Here is an 18,723-nt window from a genome sequence, read left to right as displayed (position 1 = left end):
TCAACACTGTTCACTTAAAAAAAATCAGCGTCATTATCGGTCATATGCTAGCTATATATAGCCATTTTGGTACTTTGTATAAACGATCTTACTTAAAAGGAGTTTAGTTTGATATTATTTAACTTTAAATAATTAACTAAATAAAGTTAACAGTTCGGTCAGCACTGTTTTCTACCCGGAGTCATTTAGGAGACGCACATATTACAATGGCAACCTGTTCGAAGAACAGCAAGGCTGATGCTGACGATGAAATAAACGATCCTGGCGCCGCTCCTTACGGTAACTTCATAAATTATTACAGCTTCAACCCTCCGGAGAACCGCCTGAGTCTGATTCCACCGGCTCTGCTCAGGGATTTAGGATACAGTGATGAGACCACGCTGATCCTGGACGTGGGCTGTAACTCAGGGGTAAGTCCACCTCTGTTGTTTTTTTCATGCATACATACTAATGATTTGGGCCATATTTCCCCTAAGTGTCCCCCTTTAAATAGGCAGGACTTTTTGATATGTTCTCGATTATGCATAAATGCTCATATTTGCGTTTAGACTCATTTTTATAATCCAGACTAATAATTAAATGTAAATTTCTGTCCTCATACCATATTTGTTTAAGTTGAATGACTTATCACAGGTTTGGATATAAGGGATCACACCCATTACGTAAGCTCTGGTTACGTTATATCTTTAAAAACCTTCCTCAGAGACACTTTAAAACAGATTTAGAGGCTGATCTTGAAGGATCACTTTAAATTGTCAGCTCTATAACAGCTGTCCTCTTTTTTTCCTTTCACCTACTGAACGGCAGGAACTGAGCGTAGCTTTCTACAAACATCTGGTGCCTGAGGAACAGTCTGATAGGAGGAAAGTTCACCTCCTGGGCTTCGACTTGGATGAAACTCTAGTTCAGCGAGCGGAGGAGATAAACCCTCTGCCAAGCAGAATCACCTTCATCCCTCTCGACATCACCAAAGACACCAACCAGCTGCAGGACTACCTCAGCCTGCACGGCTGCTCTCACTTCCACTTGTGTCTGTGTCTAGCTGTGACCATGTGGGTCCATTTAAACCATGGAGACTTGGGCCTGCTGCAGCTGCTCTCTCGCCTGTCCTCCATGAGCCAGCACCTTCTGCTGGAGGCCCAGCCCTGGAAGTGTTATCGCTCTTCAGCCCGGCGGCTGAGGAAGCTGGGACGCTCGGACTTTGACCACTTTAAGACCCTGAAGATCCGAGGGGATGTGGCAGATCATGCCAGGGAACACCTAGAAAGACACTGTGGCATGGAGCTAATCCAGAGCTTTGGCAGCACTGCATGGGACCGTAAGCTGCTGCTTTTCAGAAAGACGTGAGGGGCTCTGTCAGGAGTTCCCATCGGCAGGAAGGACAGCAGAAACCATAAAGACAGATTGATATTAATCAGCAATTAGTTTGTTTCTTTTAAAGAAAATTGCTGCTTCAAATCTAAAGATTTTAAAGAAGTGATAATAAATAGACTTTGTGCTCTTAAGAGTGCAAGCAAGTGTATATGTACCTGTGTGTGTTGGGGGATAAGTGGTAGAAATTTGTGGCAATTTACACATTACAGCTTTAATGACATCATCAGTCCAAAACACTTCTAGCTACAGCATCCTGAAATCAAGCCTGTACTATCAAATGCGCTTTTTTGTACACATTTAATATTCAGCCCAGTCTTATTTCTTCATGGCAGATGGATCATTGTGCTGGAGTCATATCCTCCCGCACGATTTCACCACCACCCTTAACGATGGATCTATGATTTCTTCCAAATTCTGACCCTTTCTTCTAAATGTTGCAGCAGAAATAAGACTCAGACCAGGCAATGTTTTTCTAATGTTTTGTTAGTCTGTTAGCCACTGAGTGTATAAGAACATCAGCTGATACTAGTTGTCAGATTTTCCTTTTACTCCATATAAATCAGTATAGGCTGAGATCTAAACATCTAATATCAGATTGCTCAGTTGTTTACGTGGTTCAAACCTTTGTTGTTCATTTCCAGGAAATGTTTTAGCCATTAACTAACATTTAAATGTTGGACAACAGATTAATCTAACCTTGTATGACTGAACCACAGCAAACAACGGCAAAACAACGCAACCAACACAGCATTGTAATTTTCATCATTTTAATTACAGAATACTAAAAATAACATTACATAAAATGTCTTTTTAAAAGAAACCATTGAATATTACAAAGGTTGTAAATTTTGTAAAGTTAGGATATAAAATCTTTGAACAGTGGTGCATAATTGAAAAAGAAAAATAATTCTCATAAAATGTATATATTAACTGTTCTACTACATTTAAAAAAAAAAAAAAAAAAAAAAAAAAAAAAAGAGATGGGACACAAATTGCAGACAGACGAGATGAGTGGACACCGCCATTACTGCAGTGAGCTCTCCTTTCAAAGGAAGAAAGACTTGAGATGCAAAGCTCACACACCACAATCGATTTAAGTTTTCAACTTATTTCTAAGCTAAAAACAGAAAAAAAAAAAAAAAAAAAAAAAAAAAAACGGGGGGGGGTTACCATATACAAGAGGAAGAACAGACAAGCTCGAGAGACTACACAAAGTGACTTGGTGACTGCTCCCAATATTTATAACACATCTCAAACCGGGTGAAAACCCGACTACACTGGCCTTGGTTCCATAATGTTTTTTCCACAGGTTCAAAGCTGTCCAAAATTCTGAAAAATCTCATACTTGAAATAATTCCACCGAGACAGGGAAACAATGATCAGGCATCTTTTTAGCCTACTAACACTGCCGTTCCTATTTTCTAATTTACAACCGGTCAGTCGGATCCACTGAACACCACCATGGTCACAACTCAATATCAGGAGGTCGACCTTAAGTGAAATGGACCTTTAAACACACGCGCACACAATCACACACACACAAAGTTTGAGGGGGAAAAAAACATGCAAAAAAAAAAAAAATCATCCATCAATGTTCTTGCTTTCTTCCTCTTCTCTCTGAGTTTTGCATCACCCTGTGTCATTTCATGAGCCCTTGTTATTAATGTCTGAGTTAACATCACAGGGAAAAAAATAAAATAAATCACCAACTGAGGACATTCAGAGCCTGTTTGAACCACAGATGCTCCTCACACTGGCCAGTCATGTCCAAGCAGAGGTATTTCATCAGCCTCCTGCTCTTTGGGAGACAGTTTGTGTCACATTTTTGGTTAACAGACACGGAGCAGGGAAGCAATCAAAAGTTCATTAGGTCATTGTTATTTTATAAAAGATATGAATTTAATTGAGTTACGCTGAGTGGCAGAATCGCATTTACTTCTGTGCAGCAGTAGTGGTTTTAGTGGCCCATGAAGACCAGGTGAAAGAGAGGGGGAGAAACATGAGAAGCTAGAAGTGAACAGACAATAACCCAGAGGACATCTTAGAAGACAAAAGGATGTCTGAGACAACAGGCATTTAAGATGAACTGAGGCGCGAGACACCAGCAGAGCTACTTGGTTTGGCTGGTCTGCTGCTCAGACTGCTGGAGATTTTTTTGTTTTGTTTTTTGTTTTCTTTCCATGAGGGATCCAGGAGCTTCTGCTTAATGTGTAAGCTAATAATGCTGTTGAGATTCAGATGAGTCCCCCTGAGTTAGTGCACACATCAGAGTCAGGCAGGCCTCGCCCGCTTGTTCGTTAAGAAATTCACAAGAAAAAAAAAAAAACAAAAACACAAGAACAAAAACTCAATTTCATAGTCAAGCTTAGAATTAGCTTTGGAGACAGAGAGCCTGTCGTAGTTTTACAAGTCTGTGTTTGGGGACTGAGTCGATGTTAGTGTGGAGGAGGCAGAGGGAAAGTTCAGGTGTAAAATACGGCAGCTTGACGCAAAGCAGTCCAGCTGACGTCTGAGTCCTGCTCATCTTATGAAAATTCACAAGTTTGCTCTTTTTTTTTTTTTTTTTTTCCTTTATTCTTCTCCTCATTGTTGTTGCTGTGAAGGTAATGTGCGCTTTGTATTGCCCAACCAGAGACAGAGCTGTGGTGTTTGAGCATGCTCATACTTTTAATGTAGCAACCTGAACATCTGCCATCGTTTCTCAAGTGGTCGTCGGTGTGAATCTGTCCAGCAGGCGAGCGGCTGGGGAATCTGGTCAGGTGCTGGTGTTGCAGTTTACAACTGACTGGGTGTCAGTCAAACAAACAGGTAGGTAAGACAGGCAGGTGGGCTGTAACAGGGCTTGGAGGGGGAGAGCCGAGGCTAGATCAGGGGGGCTGTGTCTATCAAGCCTTTGTTTGGGTCCAGACTGGCAAAGAAGCGGACGTCCCGGTCCTTGTCGGACTGCAGAGCCATCACGGTCTCTTCCAGCTCGTCAGCGCAAGCACAGCCCGGCTCCTTGAAGTACGCTGGACACAAAACTCAGTTAGTGGGAAGAGTCAAAAGTTATGAGCAAATGACCAGAGCTTGTGCTCAAAGAGTAACTTTGACTTTAAGAAACAAAGCAACCGCAACTTCAGTGTCACAACACCGACTCACATAAATCTCAGAGCTCAATATAGTTACCAACATAAAAACATATTTAATACACTCAAAGGGAGAAGTATGTTATGACCAAAAGCTTATGATGATAACAGAGGGGGGGGAAAAAAATGACGCCCCTGATTCTGCCCAAAGCTCAAAAATCTACAAGTGTACCAACATCTCACGCCATGCTGTTGGTTAACTTTGTAAAACCGAATGCTGACAGCTTTACAATTATGCCCCGTACTTTTTCTTGATGAAGTATGAAAACCTTTAGATGGTCAGTTTTTTTATGGATTACCTTTCTCCATCACGCTCTGTCGTAGAGCCTTGGCTACCAGGACGCGGACGTTTGCCACGGGGTCTGATGAGAGGCTGAGCAGGCTGGGCAGTAGATGCTGACTGAACTGCTCCATGGGCATGCAATCCTCCTCCACTACGGCCTATGGAAAATATTTGGCAAGAGCAAACCAAATGCAGGAAGTAGTGAGTCAAAATGCACTCAGTGAGGGTGATGCAGCAACATAACGAAAGCATCTGACCACACAGAAAAGCTGACAAACAGGCTCATGTCACTGCACATCTCTTATGCGACGTGAACATGACATGAAACAACCACTGCTATTGCATGTATTGTCTGTCCATTTAAAACAATCACACACCAGGAGAAAGTTCACATTTCATCATAACAATTTAAAAACCACAACATGAATTGTAATGTAATGTATATTACATTAAACATTAACATGATTAACAATTCATAATGAGGTTTATATACGTGTGACATGTACATGCTTATGTTTTTTTTGTTGTTTTTCATTTGTTTACATTAAGAGACACGCTTAAGGCAAATTTTCACTGCATTCAAATGGACAAAGGTTTTTATTGAGGAAAGTAAATTATACATTATCCAGGAACAATAACTGTTTTTTTCCCACTTGGTCAGAACAAGCCTTTTGGGGATTGAGGGGGGTAACTGTGATTGGTCTGCAATTTTCCTGTTATTTCCTGTTCATCTGATAAACTAAATGCCTGCTCTGCTTCAGTAATTGTAACTCCAATTAACAAAAGTAGTTTTAAGGGAATAATTCTATTATATAGTTTGTGATTTTTCTACTGGGTCTGACTAAAACCTCCTTGGGGACACCCCTCCCCCAAAAAACTTTTATAAATGGCACTTCAGCTTTGTCCTAACAGGAAGTGACAAGCCGACAAGTGAATGACATTCCATGACGTCCAGTGACTATCGGTCACGTAACCACAGGTGACAGGAAATGGGTGGGACCAGAGATAAACAATTTCCAGGTGAGTGTCTGAAGAGGTCACCAGTGAGCACACAGGATATCATTGATTGCCATCTGACCAGGACTAAATCTAGAAGGTTATCTAGGCAACCAGAGCCTGGAATATCCTTAAGTGACCGGCTGTCGGCTTCAACACTTCGTGTATATGCAGCTTGAAGGCTGTTTTACCTCAAAGCTCCAAATGGCATCTGGTTTGTCACTTTATTTATTTTATTCCATTTCCCAGCAGCAGCATGGACAGTCACTGATGCAGTTACAGACATTTAAAGCCGAGAGAACTGTGACACTTGAGATGAGCATTACCCACCTGGCAGATAAAGGCAAAGGCCTGCCTCCCCACCCACTTGGGACAGTGGCAGAATCTAACAGTGAGCTCGTTGATGAAGTTCAGGCCAAGGTCATCAGCCCCGCAAGCATAAAGCTTCTGCAGGATCTCCACCACCTGAGAACACAAGAGTTGACGAGTGAGTCGCTGAGGAAAAAATAAATACATTTTTTTTCCTCTGCAGTTCATCTAAAAGGAAAAGCCAATCTATATTTAGCATGATTATGAATTTGTCTCTGTTACACAAATAAGAACCTGGCGGTACAGGTTTCCCCTCAGTTAATCTGTCGACTGTACTGTGTCCTTGGAGATGAGCCAAGATGATCAAACACAGCCATCAGGACGTTACTTCATCAGTCACAGGCAACGCATGAACACTTCCATTTGAGTGATTCATTTCCTCTAAAGTTTCCAGAGTTTCTGCTGACCTCGCTATGTGTTACAAGCTGCCAAAGCTGCCCCCCACCAATCATCATTAAAATCATCCAGGGTGGAAGGTTTTTAAATACAAACAAACAAACAAAAAAAAGTAAGCTTACCAGTTTGTAAGAGATCCACCTGACCTCGGAGACTTTATCAGAGCAGAGTGTGAGCGCTATCTCTCTGAGGTAATCATACACGTCATAGTGGCTGTACAGCTCTATGATCAGGATCAGCTGTCTGCAGAGGGGAAAGGAGCAGAGTGCTTCACTCAAATATACGGTACATGCTAGTACAATCAACCAAAAAGTGAATCACAATTTAAGAGCAATGAAGTTAAATCAAACAGCAAGAGCAGAATTAAACGGTAAAACAATGTGAGCCTATCTGAACGAGTGTTAGCTTAAAGTTAAATGTGTTTCCAGCTTTTCATCCTGACAGTAGGAAGAAAAGACGACATACTCTGCCAGCTCGTATCTAAATCTCCAGTTGCGACTGTTGTCCGTCACCATGAACTCCTGCAGCTGGTACAGATATTCTCTCCTCTTGTCTGCGTGCAGCAGCTACAACAACAAGATGAACACAGAGCAGATCAATTAGAGAGCTAGCCTATCAATATGGCTCCTGTTTTTACTGGAAATGACAAAATTCTGCCACCGAGTGTGCTCAAAATCAAAGAGCTGTAAAAACAAAGCATTTCAGAAGTGTGAATGTCAACACAGCCGAACCAAAGTTATATCTTACTTGATCCAGAAGTAAGTGAACCTGTAATCTTACCTTCAGGAAGTCATAAAGGTGTTTGAGCACGCCAATGCGGACCTCATCCAAGTCTTTGAGGAAACCGTTGAAGATGGGTACCAGATCAGCTGCTGTCAGCTGGTCCCCCAGGATAACCGCCAACTCGTGTATGGAAAAAGCCAGTGTACGCCGCACCTTCCACTGAGAGCGAGGGAGGAGAGAAAGGGCCATAAAAGGATTATAACACCATCCATGAACAAGGAAGCGGCTTATAAAACATCCTTTTAGCTTCTTTTTCCACATCAAAAAACACAATCAAATTACTAAGAAAAACTTAAACCACTGAAAAGCATCAACCTTACATTAATGCTTATAGAGACATTCAGTGCTGTGAGGAAATAAAGGGTAACAGTGTGAGTGCTGTCACAATCACTGCTCTTGAAGTACACCAACACTGTTGCGTTAAGGTCTCATTTAAATGTCATTCAGAAACTGACACTCATGAGAGGAACATGTTGAGATCTTAAGCCACCAGATCAACACTGTGGTCGAAAAAAAATCCAAAAAAAAAAAAAAAAAAAAAAAAAACCCCACGCGTGACACATCCAGAATTTACTTTAGTAGTCTTGAAATGCTTAAGAGCCATCCATCAAAATAAAGTTTAGTCATTGTTTGTGTTCTTGCCTTCTCTTCCTAATAAGAAGCATATAAAAATTCAACACTGCATGGAGTCTGCTTCCAGTTAGCTGACCACTGACACGGCACAGTAGCTCTCAACGTCTGGCAGAAATCCCAGAGCTCCAAAATCCAAACAACATATTCTTTGTCAGTTAGTGACAGCTTAGTGTGGCAGCTTAGATTTCTCATGCGGTGTCGTTTGTCCTATTAGAGTCAAACAGCAAATCTAATCCCAAAATACCCCTGTGCTTCCTTTCATGTTTGCATTACTACCTGCACATCAGTAGCGAGCGTTTCATATGTATCTTTGAGGCAGTGCCAGTTCTGGCGACCCAGAGTAAGCGCCACCCCCGGCAGGCTGAAGGCACAGTGTTTGGCGATCTCCGTGTCCACTGTCTGGGCGCGGGCCGGGTCCGTCATAGAGAGGTACTGATCCAGCAGCTGCTGCGGGATCACGTTCTGGAAACGAAGATTAATGCGTTTGCACTCAGAGCAGCAGGCAAGCATAGCGACTAATCCATGTCAGTGCTAATCAATACCAACTCTTAGATGGCGATCAATATTTCTAGGTTGGAAAATATCATTGCTGACTCACCTGGACCTTAGGCTTATCCTCAGATAATGGACTGTGAGGCGAGTCATCCTTTCCCTCCTCTTCCATACTCTCAATTAGTTCAGACTCCTGAGGAAATGACAAATTCACACAGATACTGTTAATGATCGCAGACGTACACCAAGTACTGGAGAAAAGCAATTCATACCAGGTCGAAATCAGTTACAGCTGTTTGTAAAAACAGTTACAATGTAGCTCTGGAGCCTTTGATATCAGACGCACCCATGCTGGAGTTGAGACACTTGATTACGTAAAGTAAAAAACAGTTTCTAGTTTAAACTGAGCCTTTCACAATGTTAATGTATTAAAGCCTTTCTAACTGCCCAGTGCAATCTCTTCCCCTGAGCTGCAAACCTATGACAATGCAAATAACTTGAGCGGTCAGATCCAGCAGACCTCCTAGAGCAACACTGATCATAATTTTATAGCAACAACACTAGCACAGCGATATAAAATTATGCAGTGCCTTTTTGCTTTGAGCTACAGCAATCTTAACCTGACTTGCAGCTCCTCAATAAAAATGCAACTCCAAGCTGGGGTTAAGCAGCACAAGAAGCTGGCTGTTCAGTTTGTGTCCTTTCCTAAAAGCTTCACATCTTTACATCCTTCTTTTTTTTTTTTTTCCCCCCTTCTCTCTCCTCCCATCCACCCCCCGGCTAGTCGTGGCAGACAACCACCCTTCCTGAGCCTGGCTCTGCTGGAGGCTTTTTCCTCCTCGCTGTCTGGTGGCAGCGAGGAGGAAAAAGCCTCCAGCAACCAAAAGCTTGCTCACAAGGGAATGAATCACTGAGTGTTGGGTTTCTTTCTATAATTTTTATGGAATTATAAGCTAAAATGTAAAGTAATGGGAAAAAATGCTGACGTGATTTGGCATTTAATTTCTTTATCAAATCCTGCAGAACAAACATTAACTTCACGAATGAAAATACACAGAAATGCATGTTCTGATCATCAGTGATGCCACAAGACAGAACAGTCACATTAGTTGACAGTCACTGGCTCGTACCAGAACGGGGGAGTTGGGAGGAGACTGCTCCTGGTTCTCCAGTGGCTCCGTCTGCGTTTCCTCGTCTCCTTGCTCCTGGATGGGGCACGACTCTGAGGATGCGGGAGTTTTTGACATTTGCTCTTCGTCTGTGGATTGCACCTGTATCTCTGACTGAACCTCCAAACTTTCACTCTCTGCAGAAGGGCTGTCTGCGCCGTTTTCAGTCTGAAGCTCTGGCTGAAGCTCTGGCTGGGGTTCAGTCGGGCTGTCGTCTGTCGGACTGTCGAGCTGGGCTGCCTTTAGAGCTGCCGACAACACTTGAACTTGAGCTGGAGGCGAATTACATGCAAAGCTGAATCTACATGCCAGTTCAGTACAAAAAGACAAAAGATATTCTACCTGCGTATCCTTACCTTGTACATCGGGGTCATCCATGTGTGGCTGCAAACAGTCCAAAACCTTCTGGATCTGGTCGCTGGTAGCTTGTTTGCCATGGTTAGACTTGGAATCATTACAATTCTCTGTAGGTTCCTCTTCTTCTCTCTTTTCCTCCTTCACCTCTTCCATTTTTTGACAACTTAGCATCTCCAGTTCCCCGCTGATGTCAGGTAAAGGAGACCTCCAATAGTGAAAAGAATTAAAGTTCTCGTCTGTCTGTTCCGCTTCTTTCGTGTTCTTAGCGTTGTTTGTAGCTGTCGGGCTATCACTGCTGTTTGTGTGGGTGAAACCGCCATGCACCTCTTCAGGGACTAAGGTGTGGCTGTTATCAAAGTTGTGCAATTCCTCGCTGTCAGCTGTTGACACATGTTCTGGTGATGGCGTGGCGCGCCCGTCCTGGTTTGGAGGCGTGTGGGTGATGGTTCTTTCTGTGTGGCAGCTGCTAATGTCAGAGCAGTTCAAGGAGTTTAGGGAACAGTCGCTGAAATGAGGAAGAGAAAAAGAAATTGCAGATAACTTTGAGTAGGTGCATCCATTCAAAGCCAGCAGTTAAATGTTTCCAATTGCCTTTTACCTCGGACAGATTTTTTTTTAAGTTGTAAACAGCAGCACACTTAAAAGCTTAATGGAAGATTGAGGATTCATGAAAAAAAATAAAATTAAAAAAAAAAATACAATCTGTTCCATTTATTTGACATTTTTTCCCCTCCACATAAAAACTGATAAAAAATGAAAAGAAAACTGAACCATTCAGGTCACACCCAGTGAATTCAAACCATGATTCACTTAACTGATGATGCAACAGTCAGAAGCGTCTGTGCCAAGACCAAACTCAAACCTCCTGCATGTGGATATAATCACAGCCTGAACTACATTTCACAGCTTACTTAATGGCCTAAACATCCAGACCTAAGAAGACACGACTCAAGACATACGCATTTTGTCTTAAACTATGTGGACATGACAAAAGAACACATTTTTGAGTCTCTTAATGCTTCTTGTTATAGCAGTGATAAACAGGTGATCTTACCTGTCAGATGTACATCTGGGGACCTCTAGTAGTGCACCATCCTCTCTGAAGTGAAGGCCTGTGCTGGATGGGTTAGCAAAGGTGGAGATGAAGCGCCCCAGAGACTGGAAAGCCGCCTGTCGTACCTGAAAGTGGAGTATATAGAAATTTGTCTTGCTCACTGTGCCAATCATTCAAATTTTATCAGTCTTAGAAACGATGAGGAAAGAAATACCCTCAAAAGATAGTACACAAACTGCAAGCTCAGACACAAAAAGACACACACACACCTAAAGCTTGTGGATCTGGTTAGATGATGATCCTGTGCTGCTACACAGAAGAAAATGTGTATTCTACTCTTAATTTTAGACACATCAAAAGGACAACACTCTGATTTCAAGTCCCAGTTTGAACGTCTGACAAGTTGCAAGCATACCGCATCAAAACACAGGGAAGATGGATGTAAGATAGCTCCAAGCAACAACTGCCCTAATTTCATCACACCACTCAGGACGTTACACTTGATTATTATTGTAATTTTAACAAAATCCCTTTTTTCCCCCTTCTTCCATTTCCAAGTTATTTTCCTCTCTGTCCTCGTGTATTTGTGTGTCTTACCCAGCGGGACTGGTCACTGATGAGGCTGATGAACAGGGGGGACAATTTGGAGCGCCGCACCTCTGGAGAGGTGGAATTTGAGACCATCATGAAGCACTCGGCACAGGCTTTCCTGATGCCCCAAAGGCTGTCTGAGCACAGGTCGAAGAACTTGGGCATCTATGTCAAAATAAAGTCACATCAGTACAGCCTGAAACCCTAAACCATGAAGAAACTACTGACGTGCAAACCTTACATAACACCATTCTGATTACACAACAGTTTAACACAGCATAAGGCACTTTATGCGAATTCATAAGGCACATCTAAAGAAAAGCTTCAAGGACACAGTACTAAACTTTCATCTTGCATAATAGCATAAAATTACACACTGAATCTGTGAGAAAAACAGTATTGGGCATCTTACCAGCAGTTTTTCTGTGGCCTCCTGGCCTACAATTGAACAAAATTCTCCAAAATTGGCTGCACACACCTGTAATACAAAAATGATACCAATGTCTCTGTGATAAGAGTAAAACTGGAAAAAAATGTTCCTGTATGAATAAGAAGGTACCAAGAAACAGCATCTTAAAAAGAGTTGAGTCCCAATATCACAAATAGGAACCTGTACTGATTTGTATGATTCATTCAGAGTGCAGCCTTGAGGCAGATTGCTTTATAAAATGCTTTTTATACAAGTTTCTATAACAAGCTATCTGCCAAGTTAAACTACCTTTACGGCTCCTAAATCATGTTCCCCAACTGGCACCAGTTACGCCAGCCAATTAAAACTCCACACTGAAAACACAACAGCGCAGTGTAAGCTAAGTTACCGCATATAAACGAATTAAAGTTAGCTCAACAAGTGATTGGATTTACACTAATAGAACAGCAGAACCACAATTAAATTTTTACTGTCAAAGTTGTGACTTCAGTCTAAACATCTGCTTTAAGTCATCTCGGAGTTTTAAAGATACCTTCGGGTTGAGCTCGTTACCTTGCGCACTTGGAAGAGTCTGGCATCACTGCACAGTTCACAGAAACGTGGCAGCAACAGGTGCTCCACTGTGTCTTTGCTCAACATGGTGACAACTTTACACATGATCTGTACAGAGAAGAACAAGAACAGAGTTTAGTCCCATCACAAGCTCCGAGTGCGTCTCGGTTTACTCAGCAATGGTTCATTTTATTAACCTTGAACCACGAAATTAACAGAAAACCTCACAGAGAAATAAGATGTGCACTGAGGTTGAAAGGGAACAAAAAATAAATAAAAATTGGGGTATTAAGAGTAAATAGTAAAGGAAGGGGTTTGTGTTTATATGACAAAAGGTTTCAGGAGGATGAATCTGGTTTAAAAAAAAATACTGATTTGAGTTAAATAAGTTAGTGAATAGCTTATGTGCTAAAAGTGCCACTAATAAAAAAAAGAAGAAAAAATCCACTTAACTTTGGTACCTTTAGATTAAATTATGCTGTACAATGATATTGCTGTCGTTATTTACTAATTTTAAACTATTTAGAAAACTTGTCCCAGAACGTAATAAAAAGACACCACTGAAGGTTTCTACCTGGGCAGAACTTCACAGGTTTAACTGCTAAGTCACACCTACACCTGTAGCCTAAATCCAGTTTAGTGTTTTTATTCTGCCGTACTACATCAAGCCCAATCTCCAGCTACAATACTAAAACATTCCTCTGGTGTGCTCCACATATCACAATTTTTATATTTTACTATTCTTGATCATAACCACACAAAACAGGGTTCAACTTGAATTTGATTTAAACAGAGGTTATTTTACATAAAAGTTTACGTAGTTTAACTCCCCGCTTTTCTCCTGGTGATCCACGCCCCACAGTTTGAGAACCACTACAACATTTCTTTAAACATTTTGCTTAAAAATGCAGTGTTGTCTTACAGCCACTGCCTCAATTTTGTAGTCATCGTCACTGCTCGGTTCTGTGAGGTCGAGTAGAACTGGACAAACTTTGGTCTCCATGTCAGCTTTAGAGATGAGGCCCTGCTCCAGCAGGACGAGCAGTGCTGCCTGACTCGTCTTCCGCACCTTAAAAATACGAGGGTCAGAGGTTAAAAACAAAACAAGGCAAACAAACAATACCAATTTATATGAATTTCTGCAATTACCTTATTTTTGTTTTCTTTAAGTCTACAGACTTACCTGGTTATTCGGATCAGTGAGATACCGGACAACAATTGGTACCAAGTATCTCGAGAAAGCAGCAGGGAAGTTGGGCCGACTCTCATGCAAAAACATGGCGATGTTAGGAATCTGCTCCATCAGCTCAGCTCGGACTGTGGGCTCTTAGTTACACAAATTGCAATATTTCATTAATGCACCACATTAAAAAATAAAATAGAATAAACTGCAACCACAGCTACATACTGTGAAAACGAAAATACAGCTACCTCCATCTTCCGACATTCTCGCAACAGTCTCCATGACACTGATAAAGTCATTTTCATTGTCACTGAACTCTCGAAGCACATCAAGCAGGCCACGAGCCACGATTTGCCTAGAAAGCAATGGGAGCTTAAAGTTAGTGGACTGCCTGCCAATACCTACAAGTTTCAAAAGCACACAGCGTGACACACCGCACTGACAGAGCTGTCAAGTGCATTACACACACGTGCATTAGGAAATGACAGCAGAGGTTTAACCCTGCAAAGCTGAGCATGAAAAGCATAAAGACTGGAATGTAAGGCGTTCGTGTAGAGACACAAGCAGCTTTTGAGGTTGGAGACACCTCTGATTATCCTACTTTGTTTTTTTACCCACCTGACCTGTTTCAGACTAAATACCTCCCCTTTATACACTGATAACAGAAAAACAGACCTTAAACTAAATATCCTTTAAACATATAACAGAGAGGGATTACAATAATCACTCTAAAGCCAGACAGCCAACCTCCACACAGGGCTCTATGTTAAGTCTTTAGGTCTTCCTTCACAGTACGGGTTTAAAAAAACAAAACAAAAAACCCCATAACAAAAGGCTTAGAGATGACTTATGAATGAAGGCCAGAAAACAAAAGGCTATCTCAGTGCAACCTTATGTTGCCACAAGTCTTTTAAGCAACTATTTCCCAACTGAGAAAAGTTGATGAAAAGTTTGTCTCAATATCTGGCTACATTTCCTCAAAGATTTTTATACAAGAAGTGACTTTTAACAGATGTTTCCTCGCTCCCCTCCATTGATTTGCACGTTTCCTTGATGATAAGACCTTCACAATTTGTTGTAATGCTATTGGCACACATTCTTATCATGCCGACATGTCTACAGTTTTGCTGCTAAGTTTGGATGACCAGGCACCTGTTCACATTAGCCATCAAAACCCAACAAAGTCAATTCATCCTTCTTTAAGTTAGGAAAAAACAAAATAAATTTTACTTTATATCAAATACGGGAAATAAAATACCTTTGTAATTTTGATACAACTACCACACACAAGCTTTAAGTGAGAAAATTTACATGGACATCTTGTGGATGGAAGGACAGCTCAGAAGAGAAAACATACATTACTGTGAAGATAGCTTTGGAAAGACATTTTGGAAACAGTAGCTAAACTGAAGCATTTTAGTATACATACAATTACTTCCAACGTTCCTTATAGCAGCCACTGGTTTAAAATAATTTAAGTGAGCTTCAAATACCAAAGACAGCTCTAGTAGCTGTAGAATATTGTAGTAAAGTGAGATCTGAGTTGTGGTCAAAGCCAGCAGGTCAGTTTTCAGTCATAAAATATTTATTGCTCAGTGTTTACATTGCAGAATATGGTGTGGCAACTTATCCACAAATTTTCTTTGCTTTTGCAGACTAATGCATGAGCAGCTTGACCACGGGCCTCTGCTTACCTGTTGAAGACATTCTCGCTGAAAGCATATTTCTCTAGCCTCCCGAGAGGAGTAAGGTTATCTTGTCCTGCATCCAGGAAGGCTGTGATGCGGATACCGTCGCACTCTGTACCATAGTCATCAAATCCAACTGTGGGAACAAAATAAAGATGATTTTAGATATACATACTGGATGACTATTCAAACGCCTTAAAATACTAAGGGCCTAAATGATGGCCAACGGGTAAAACAGTAGTGAGAGTGCCAGGCTAAAGGTACTGAGTCAACTAGCTTTAAATATATAGATCTTTTTTAAAGTGTTTCCATCTAGGACCCTGCTGAACAAAGCTCCTGTTATATGGAATTAAATAATTCTACAATAGTACGCTATTTTTAGTGCAGTGTTATTGGCATACTTACAATCATCCAGATCATCATGGCCATCTTCAAAGTATAAAGATAGACCTGCAATAACAAGGCAGTTAGTGAGGTAGGGATCCATGGCGGAGGAACCATCTCTTATCTGAATGGCACATTTAGAGTAAGTCAATTACTAAGAGGGGGCAAAGTCTCCTAGCAATAAATCACAGTAGTCTCCCTAATGTCATCTCTTGGTGAAAGCGAAACTTGATGCATTCAAATGATATTGTCACTGCTATGGCCTGGAGGAGAAGCAAATCCAATCAATACTTATCACAGTGATTAGCAAAGGGAGCTGAGATCGGACTCCAGTTAAAAACAGGTACCAAACTGTGCAATTCATCAGAATAGCATCCATTCATCAGTGTTGGCAAAAACAATGACCACAAACTGGCAATTGGGGCTTTCACACATTTTAATCTTGTGCAAGCCTTTTTCAATCAATTAAAGAAACAAACTAATTGATATCCACCCCCAATTTTCTTGATCAAGAATAATTTAGAATTTCATTTGCTGCTTCATTGCACAGTTTTCTTTAGTTAATAAGCAATGGTCAAGTGCACATCCATAAAAGCACAGATGAAAAATGCAGGTTATTATCATGATGTGAGATCATTCAATTGTCAGTTTGGTGTTATTTAAACTGCACTCTATTAAATGCTAATGCATTTATTTTTCTGACAATCCTCGCAGATGAAAATGGATTTAACAATCATGTATTACAATGCATATAGCATAACATGAAGGCCTTCATCCTCCAAACTGCACACACAGTTTGATCATCTTAAACTGAACATTAAATCCTTAATTATGACAAAATGTATAAGGTTGTATCGGACTGCATTCTTTTTAGCTTGGTGTACCTAATACAATAAATCCAACCCTCATTGTGCATTCAATTGCAGCCAACCACAGCACTGAACACACTTTGTTTGTGTTTCATGTTGCAAAAAGACATAACACGGTCATGATTAATGATTGCAGAATTACTTGATGGAAAATTCAATTTCCAGGTTAAACTTTACCCTATCACTCCATTCAAGCTGATATTTTAGTTATTTGTTTTTATTTTTTCCACTGGCTCAATATCAGAGGTTTCAAGCAATTCATATTGAATAATGCCAAACATCTTGAATATGGCCAGATCGGCATGTCACCCGTCTCATATGCGTCATACTGGTCTGCGCTTGTATTGTCTGATATGTGCCGATATAAAAACACGGCTCAATAATTCAGAATTGCTGTCATAACAGTTTCTCCAGCACAGCAGCTACGCTGTTGGCTCAGCTCAGCACTTTCCGCATCACATGCAGCAGAGTCAAAAGACGTAGTCATGATAAACTGCCAAGTAGTTTGCAAAATGCAATGTAAAAACTGTATTTTTGAGATAGATAGATAGATAGATAGATTTTTTTTTTTCATCATGGGTCGCCACAGCACGCCATCTGTCTTCATCTCACACTATCTCTAACCAGCCTCCTTTCACATCAACCATACATGTCCTCCTTCACTACATCCATGTAGCTTGTCTGTGGTCTTCTTCCCCCCCTGCCTCGCAGATCCATCTTTAACTTCGTTTATCTAGCATATTCACCATCCCCTCCTCTGCATGTCCAAACCATTAGAGTCTTGCCTCAATGCCTCTCCAAACTGCAAGACCTGAGCTGATCAATTCAGTTTAATTTATATATTCGTTCCTTAACATATATAAATATCTTCGAATCTACCATATATATGAACTATGAACTATGAACAGGTAATTATCAGATTTATTTATTTTTTGATAAAAGTCGAATTCTATTTTGGTTGGGATTTATTCGTTTAATGGTAGTAAGTACCAAGTCCATAAAAATAATCCAGATGCCTTAAAATTATATTTACAGCCCTACGCTAAATGCATTTAAAGTTCTTTCCCCCCTATTTACAAATTAGCACATTTTCAAAAACAAATGTGTGAGTAATCACGTTATCTAGCACAAGAAGACCTTCTCTCACTGTTTATTTTCAATACCACCCAGCCCTCGATATAGGACAATAGCAGATGGGGGGTTTGTAGTCAACGGAAGAGACCAGAAATAAGTCCCATGAGGAGAAGCCAGTGTTTACAGCTGAGCAAGCAAGGGAATGTGCTCTAAATATAATACAGTGCCTACCTCGAAATCACACATTAAACGAGGCGTTTCATGAGTAGAATAATCAACGGCATAATATATATAACAACACCCCAAAAAACCACGCTGGCACAGAACAACATCGCGCCTTTGTTGTGATGTAAAACAGGATTTGGTCAGCTTATGGCTGATCATGACTTTAGCAACTCGGCTAACGTTGGCTAGGTCAACTCGCTCGCGTTTGCTATGATAACAGATCGATAATAAACACGGGTCATAGTATTCTCCCACCGAGGTCTGAAGAGACTAAAAAAGTAATCTACATGCAATGAGCAAATATATGATTCAGTGTAGTCCCAAAGTCACCCATTTCGATACCCCGTAAGGAGCTTTCGTTAGCTTAGCCTGCTAGATGCTGCTAAGTTTGCTAACATGGCTTGTCCAGCCCTTTCGCTTGACTTCTCTCCCACTTCGTCCGGCAGTACTACACAGGAAGTGGAGCAGATGCCGTTATTTAACTACTACAAACCTCAACTGCCCGAAAACGCTTTACAAATGCCAGCACAGCGCCAAAATATTTAAGAAAACTCGGGTTAAAAAGTGCCATTACCTGCCATCTTGAGCGTCGGCTCGGCTCTGCGGGCTACCGTCCCGTGTGGGCTGTCACCGCCGCACAGCTGTCACTCAAACACTGAGGCAAACTACTTCCTGAAAGTACTTCCTGATGCTGCT

The 18,723-nt window shown here is 41.2% G+C and overlaps 2 protein-coding genes across 2 annotated transcripts; one reads left to right on the top strand and one right to left on the bottom strand.

Moving 5' to 3' along the window:
* The first annotated feature begins 128 nt into the window (after positions 1–128).
* Positions 129–2,992, top strand: bcdin3d (BCDIN3 domain containing). Its single transcript, XM_084929387.1, has 2 exons — positions 129–410; positions 808–2,992. The coding sequence occupies exons 1-2, from the start codon at positions 207–209 to the stop codon at positions 1,345–1,347; spliced, it is 744 nt and encodes a 247-aa protein (XP_084785513.1). The 5' UTR covers positions 129–206; the 3' UTR covers positions 1,348–2,992.
* ppp4r1l (protein phosphatase 4, regulatory subunit 1-like) lies at positions 2,125–18,701 on the bottom strand. The gene is made up of 20 exons (XM_084929386.1): positions 18,602–18,701; positions 15,881–15,925; positions 15,482–15,611; positions 14,036–14,142; positions 13,788–13,930; positions 13,527–13,673; positions 12,605–12,712; positions 12,035–12,100; positions 11,629–11,787; positions 11,032–11,156; positions 9,977–10,482; positions 9,582–9,892; positions 8,558–8,644; positions 8,236–8,421; positions 7,324–7,485; positions 7,009–7,109; positions 6,666–6,786; positions 6,109–6,243; positions 4,799–4,940; positions 2,125–4,382 (listed from the first exon to the last, which is right to left on the bottom strand). Exons 1-20 carry the CDS (start codon positions 18,606–18,608, stop codon positions 4,237–4,239), a joined length of 2,934 nt encoding a protein of 977 aa, XP_084785512.1. The 5' UTR covers positions 18,609–18,701; the 3' UTR covers positions 2,125–4,236.
* Between the last annotated feature and the right edge of the window lie 22 nt (positions 18,702–18,723).

This window comes from Perissodus microlepis, chromosome 5, assembly GCF_051167445.1.
Source record: "Perissodus microlepis isolate ML-2025 ecotype Zambia chromosome 5, ASM5116744v1, whole genome shotgun sequence".
Classification (NCBI taxonomy): domain Eukaryota; kingdom Metazoa; phylum Chordata; class Actinopteri; order Cichliformes; family Cichlidae; genus Perissodus; species Perissodus microlepis.
Note: the sequence above shows the minus strand (reverse complement) of the source record. Positions and strands in the feature narration are given on the sequence as shown.

What these genes read in the sequence shown, in the direction of transcription:
- bcdin3d (XM_084929387.1), top strand. Translation starts at nt 207, where the DNA reads ATGGCAACCTGTTCGAAGAACAGCAAGGCTGATGCTGACGATGAAATA. An exon ending in ACGTGGGCTGTAACTCAGGG is followed by an intron (nt 411 to 807) that starts GTAAGTCCACCT and finishes ACTGAACGGCAG; the next exon opens with GAACTGAGCGTAGCTTTCTA.
- ppp4r1l (XM_084929386.1), bottom strand. An exon ending in AGCGAGAATGTCTTCAACAG is followed by an intron (nt 14,143 to 15,481) that starts GTAAGCAGAGGC and finishes ATTGCTTTCTAG; the next exon opens with GCAAATCGTGGCTCGTGGCC. An exon ending in TCACTGATCCGAATAACCAG is followed by an intron (nt 13,674 to 13,787) that starts GTAAGTCTGTAG and finishes CGTATTTTTAAG; the next exon opens with GTGCGGAAGACGAGTCAGGC.